At 31.0% G+C, this 7,171-nt stretch overlaps 1 protein-coding gene across 1 annotated transcript; it reads right to left on the minus strand.

Moving 5' to 3' along the window:
• Positions 1-1,945: 1,945 nt before the first annotated feature.
• LOC145821842 (uncharacterized) lies at positions 1,946-2,986 on the minus strand. Its single transcript, XM_082918415.1, has one exon. The coding sequence runs from the start codon at positions 2,984-2,986 to the stop codon at positions 1,946-1,948; it is 1,041 nt and encodes a 346-aa protein (XP_082774541.1).
• Positions 2,987-7,171: the final 4,185 nt, after the last annotated feature.

Consider the following 7,171-nt stretch of genomic DNA (forward strand, 5'->3'; position numbering starts at 1 on the left):
TAATTTATCAGAAAATTCTGAGTAAATTCACAAAAAAATTACAAGAATTTTTTTTTGAATTAATCAGTAAATTATGAGTAAATTACTCAATAAATTCTCAGAAAATTCTATATAAATTCTTGGTAAATTCAAAGTAATTTCTTAGTAAATTATTCAGCAAATTACTCCATAAATTCGTAGTAAATTCTCAATAAATTACTCGTTAAGTTTTCAATAAATTCTCTATAAATTACTTTGTAAATTATCTGTAAATTTTCAATAAATTATTTAATAAATTGTAAATAAATTGCTCAGAAAATTTTCAATAAATTCTAAGAAAATTCTCAATAAATTCTGTATAAATTCTTGGTAAATTACTCATAAAATTATAAAAAAAAAATTCGCGAATTACTTTGTTAATTCCCAGTAAATTATTCGAACATTAATTAGTGAATTTCCTGTAAATTTTCAGTAAATTAATTTATAAATTCTCAATAAATTATTCAATAAAATCTAAGTTAATTACTTAGTAAATTCTCAATAAATTAATCCATAAATTCTAAGTAAATTATCATTAAATTCTTAGTTACTTACTCAGTAAATTCTCAATAAATTATTTACTAATTTCTAACTAAATTACCCAGTGAAGAACTTAACAATTTATAAGTAAATTTCTTAGTCAATTCGCAGTAAATTCTCAATAAATTACTCAGTAAATTATCAGTAGATTCTTAATAAATTACTCAGTAAATTCTCATTAAATTACTCAGTAAAATTCTCAATAAATTACATGCAAAATTCTCAAAAAATTATTCAGTAAATTCTTAGTAAATTATTAGAAAATTCTGTGTAAATTCTTAGAAAATCATTAGGAATTTCTCTTTGAATTACTCAGTAAATTATGAGTAAATTCTCAGAAAATTTTGTATAAATTCTTGGTAAATAACTCAGTAAATTCACAGAAATTTTTTAAAACATTGCTCAGCAAATAACTCTATAAATTCTCAATAAATTATCCGTTAAATTTTCAGTAAATTCTCTATAAATTACTCAGTTAATTATCGGTGAATTACTCAATAAATTCTAAGAAAATTCTCAATAAATTATGAGTAAATTACTCAGGAAATTACTCAGTAAATTGCTTCATAAATGATTGGTAAGTTCCTAGAAAATTACTCAACAAATTCTCAATAAAATTTACTGAGTAAATTCTTTATAAATTACTAAGTAAATTCATAGTAAATTATTCGGTGAATTACTCACTAAATTTATCTGTAAATTACTAAGTAAATTCCCAGTAAATTACTCGGTAAATTCTCAATAAATTCTCTGTAAATTACTCGGTTAATTATCGATAAGTTCTTAAAAAATTCTGAGTCAATTACTTAGTAAATTACTTAGTAAATTATTAGAAAATTACTCTATAAATTCCAAGAAAATAAGCAGTAAATTATCTATAAATTCTTAGTAAATTATTTAATAAATTCTAAATAAATTACTGAGTAAATTCTCAATAAATTACTCCTTAAATTCTCAGTAAATTACAAGTAAATTAATGAGTGAATTATTTAGTAATTTATCAATAAATTACTCGATAAATTCTCTGTAAATTACTCAGTAAATTATTGGTAAATTCTCTAGAAATTACTCAGTAAATTACTTAGTAAATTCTCACTAAATTACACGTAAAATTCTCTACATGTTATTCAGCAAATTCTTAGTAATTTATCAGAAAATTCTGAGTAAATTCACAAAAAAATTACAAGAATTTGCTGAGTAATTTAGTGAGAATTTACAGAGTAATTTACTGCTTTGAACCACATCGGGTTCTTCAAAGTATCGTAAAAGACCCCTGACAGCGTCCTCTCTCTCCAATGTATGTGGTTCGACGCATCCGTTCGTATGGAATATCGAACAGCCGCATTGGAAGTGGAATATCTTCCTGCGTTGGGCCTTCTTCTTAGCATTACGATGCCTCTTCTTGACTGGTTCTGGCGAACAGGGGCTCGTTGACTGTATAGAATTCTGCGTTTCGGATCGTCCACGCTTTGAGCCCGGCGTGTTTATGTTTTTCCAAAAACTCTTTGTAACTGGAATCGGCTCCGGGGTTGCATAATATAATACTTGGAATCCCGCCCGTTATTTTCTTTGGGCGGGCATATTTACAATTTGAAAAAAAATCTCGTTGTGATCCAATAAACTCGCGCCAATGTTTCAAAAATTGTGGGGCCACATCATCGATTATGTTGTAGAAAGCCTCGTTCTTGTGGTCCCTCAGGTCGATGTGGCCAGAATAATAATTATGTGGTCCCAAAGACCGGGCCCAACATGTTTTACCAATTCTAGATGGGCCTTCAATTATAATGCTTTTGGGCCTATGCGGTTTTTGGGCTTCGTCTCTTATATTGTCTGCAACCCATTGCTGTATTGCTGTTGAAACGACCCATACTGTGTCTGTAAATGGATGAACATACGGCAATGGTGGATTAAATGAAATCCGGTCATAATTTGATGACAACATGTCATAATTTAACCAGAAACATTTTGGGTCGCCATTTCGTACCACTGCTAGTGCTTCGTCCTTGGTGCCGGCTGTAAGTGCATCCCGATATATATTGTCTTTGTTATTCTGGTTAGCGCAGCGGCTCCTCTCACGGAATTCATCCCATTCCATGTAATCCCCGTGTTTGGAGATGTATTCCAGCATGTTCTGTTGGTTGTACGCCCCTTGTACATTCGGATGGAAATGGCGACTAGTTCGATCGTGAGTAACGTCGAAGAACCATTCATTCTGCGTCTGAAAACGGTATGGAAATTGGACAAGGGCATGGAGATGTGGTTGCCCGTCTTCGTGTAATTCATGTGCAACCCTCACATAATTTGGTGGTCTGGTTGTGAACAGCTCTCTAATTTTCTCTAACAATCTCTCTTTAGGTATAGAACATCGGGCATATGTGACGAAGATGTTCTTGTTTTGGACTCTAAAACGACGTCGCATTGAGGCCATAACTCACTCTCGATGACGTCACTTACTCTCTCGGATGACACAAGTCACTCTCTGGAAAATTATACTGGTGGAAGAGAGTTAGGGAGTGAGTTATATAGGTGCCACGGAGCGTCCCACTAATATTACCTGGGACGCTCCCCCCGCGCCACATGTCGTCCCCCGATTGGTGCTCCCTTCTGCAATTTGCGGCGTGTTGTCGTCTAAGGCTTCCGCTCCGCGCCCAGATCTGCGGCCAGGATTAAAAATCTAAAAAGGCAAGCGCCGCTCCCCGATCTGCGGCCAGGATTAAAAATCTAAAAAGGGAAGCGCAGGCGGGAAATTATATAAGCCAAAATAATTGGGGATTTGAATTATTTTGCAAATGGATAGCGGAGATCTAGGCCAATTTTGGAGGTTGATTTTAAAATACGAGCCGAATCTATTACTCCTGCATTGGTCATTGTTGGTCGTCGGCGAAAACAACGCCGAAAGTTTAATCCGGCTCATCAACGCCTTACAGCGGCAAGAAGATGCTCTATTCGCCGATCTGAAAGCGGTTTCCGAAACAGAAACCCCGGCGATGACTCCAATTATGCAGACGATGGAGCAACGTGCAGATAGGTGTTCTGCCGCTGATGTCTGCTGCATCACCGCGCCTTCAGAAAATCAGCCCGTGCGTTCTGGTTCTGGATGTTTAGATCATAAAAAAAAATTGTAAATTATTATTTTGTAATTGTTTTAAGTGCAATAAAATTTGGGCCTTCTCTTTAGTGTCCACTTCTTTCATAGTTTGGATGGGCCGCTTACTGATGGGCCTATCTCTAATGGGCTATTGTGCCATATGTCTGGGCCTATTTTAAAATAACTAATAAACATTAAATGGGCCTCGTTGTTGTAATGGGGCCGTTAGTCTGTTTACCAATTACAGTCCATTTATCCAGCTTAAACCTGCTCAGAAATCGAATTTATTAAGACACATAAATTCAATAAAACTGCACATTTTATTTAATCATAAAAATTTACATAAATATTTTCCCATCGCCAATCTTTTACATAATATGAAAGTTCGTCGAGTACAATGGTCAGTGCGAGACAATAATTTACAGGGCTAATAATCCCAAAGCTGGATAATTTGTTCGTCATCCTGCGTGCAATAAGCTGGGTAAATACAATCTCCGACAGGCTTCTGCGACCACTGGAAGTCAGCCATGTATACACTGTTACTGTAAACGTCCGGATTCCCAATGCCTTCCGGAGGTTGTAATTGAATAAGCATTGTATCTTGTAGACCCCCTGATTGCCCGATCTGGAGAGGTCTACTACTTTGAACCACATCGGGTTATTCAAAGTATCGTAAAAGACCCCTGACAGCATCCTCTCTCTCCAATGTATGTGGCTTGGCGCATCCGTTCGTATGGAATATCGAACAGCCGCATTGGAAGTGGAATATCTTCCTGCGTTGGGCCTTCTTCTTAGCATTACGATGCCTCTTCTTGATTGGATCTGGCGAACAGGGGCTTGTTGACTATATAGAATTCTGCATTTCGGATCGTCCACGCTTTGAGCCCGGCGTGTTCATGTTTTTCCAAAAACTCTTTGTAACTGGAATCGGCTCCGGGGTTGCATAATATAATACTTGGAATCCCGCTCGTTATTTTCTTTGGGCGGGCATATTTACAATTTGAAAAAAAATCCCGTTGCGCTTCAATAAACTCGCGCCAATGTTTCAAAAATTGTGGGGCCACATCATCGATTATGTTGTAGAAAGCGTCGTTCTTGTGGTCCCTCAGGTCGACAATAAATTCGCGCCCAGAGTAATTAATCAATAAATTCTAAGAAAATTCTCAATAAATTATGAGTAAATTACTCAGCAAATTACTCTGTAAATTGCTTCATAAATGATTGGTATGTTCCTAGAAAATTACTCAACAAATTCTCAGTAAATTCTCAATAAACTCTTAGTAATTTACTGAGTAAATTCTATATAAATTACTAAGTAAATTCATAGTAAATTATTCGGTGAATTACTCACTAAATTTATCTGTAAATTCCCAGTAAATTACTCGGTAAATTCTCAATAAATTCCCTGTAAATTACTCGGTTAATTATCAATAAGTTCTCAAAAAACTCTGAGTCAATTACTTAGTAAATTACTCAGTAAATTATTAGAAAATTACTCTGTAAATTCCAAGAAAATAAGCAGTAAATTATCTGTAAATTCTTAGTAAAACATTTAATAAATTCTAAATAAATTACTGAGTAAATTCTCAATAAATTACTCCTTAAATTCTCAGTAAATTACAAGTAAATTAATAAGTGAATTATTTAGTAATTTATCAATAAATTACTCGATAAATTCTCTGTAAATTACTCAGTAAATTATTGGTAAATTCTCTGTAAATTACTCAGTAAATTACTTAGTAAATTCTCACTAAATTACTCAGGAAATTTCTCAGTAAATTACACGTAAAATTCTCTACAAGTTATTCAGCAAATTCTTAGTAATTTATCAAAAAATTCTGAGTAAATTCACAAAAAACTTACAAGAATTTTTTTTTTGTGAATTAATCAGCAAATTATGAGTAAATTACTCAATAAATTCTCAGAAAATTCTATATAAATTCTTGGTAAATTCAAAGTAATTTCTTAGTAAATTATTCAGCAAATTACTCCATAAATTCGTAGTAAATTCTCAATAAATTACTCGTTAAGTTTTCAATAAATTCTCTATAAATTCCTTTATAAATTATCTGTAAATTTTCAGTAAATTATTTAATAAATTGTAAATAAATTGCTCGGAAAATTTTCAATAAATTCTAAGAAAATTCTCAATAAATTATGTATAAATTCTTGGTAAATTACTCATAAAATTATAAAAAAAAATTTGCGAATTACTTTGTTAATTTCCAGTAAATTATTCGAACATTAATTAGTGAATTTCCTATAAATTTTCAGTAAATAACTTTATAGATTCTCAGTAAATTATTCAACAAATTCTAAGTTAATTACTTAGTAAATTCTCAATAAATTAATCCATAAAGTCTAAGTAAATTATCATTAAATTCTTAGTTACTTACTCAGTAAATTCTCAATAAATTATTTAGTAATTTCCAACTAAATTACCCAGTGAAGAACTTAACAATTTATAAGTAAATTTCTTAGTCAATTCGCAGTAAATTCTCAATAAATTACTCAGTAAATTATCGGTAGATTCTTAATAAATTACTCAGTAAATTCTCATTAAATTACTCAGTAAAATTCTCAATAAATTACACGCAAAATTCTCAAAAAATTATTCAGTAAATTCTTAGTAAATTATTAGAAAATTCTGTGTAAATTCTTAGAAAATCATTAGGAATTTCTCTTTGAATTACTTAGTAAATTATGAGTAAATTCTCAGAAAATTTTGTATAAATTCTTGGTAAATTACTCAGTAAATTCACAGAAATTTTTTAAAACATTACTCAGCAAATTACTCTGTAAATTCTCAATAAATTATCCATTAAATTTTCAATAAATTCTCTATAAATTACTCAGTTAATTATCGGTGAATTACTCAATAAATTCTAAGAAAATTCTCAATAAATTATGAGTGAATTACTCATTAAATTCACAGTAAATTCTCAATAAAACGATTGGTAAGTTCCTAGAAAATTACTCAACAAATTCTCAGTAAATTGTCAATAAACTCTTAGTAACTTACTGAGTAAATTCTATATAAATTACTAAGTAAATTCATAGTAAATTATTCGATGAATTACTCACTAAATTTATTTGTAAATTACTAAGTAAATTCCCAGTAAATTACTCGGTAAATTCTCAATAAATTCTTTGTAAATAACTCGGTCAATTATCGATAAGTTCTCAAAAAATTCTGAGTCAATTACTTAGTAAATTACTCAGTAAATTATTAGAAAATTACTCTGTAAATTCCAAGAAAATAACGCAGTAAATTATCTGTAAATTCTTAGTAAATTGTTTAATAAATTATAAATAAATTACTGAGTAAATTCTCAATAAATTACTCCTTAAATTCTCAGTAAATTACAAGTAAATAATTGAGTGAATTATTCAGTAATTTATCAGTAAATTACTTGATAAACTCTCTGTAAATTACTCAGTAAATTACTTAGTAAATTCTCACTAAATTACTCAGGAAATTTCTCAGTAAATTACACGTAAAATTCTCTATAAATTATTCAACAA

This window comes from Camellia sinensis, chromosome 3, assembly GCF_055761805.1.
Source record: "Camellia sinensis isolate YWXY chromosome 3, ASM5576180v1, whole genome shotgun sequence".
NCBI lineage: Eukaryota > Viridiplantae > Streptophyta > Magnoliopsida > Ericales > Theaceae > Camellia > Camellia sinensis.

Bases quoted from the DNA above. Each gene is read 5' to 3' on its own strand.
- LOC145821842 (XM_082918415.1), bottom strand. From the start codon at position 2,986: ATGGCCTCAATGCGACGTCGTTTTAGAGTCCAAAACAAGAACATCTTC.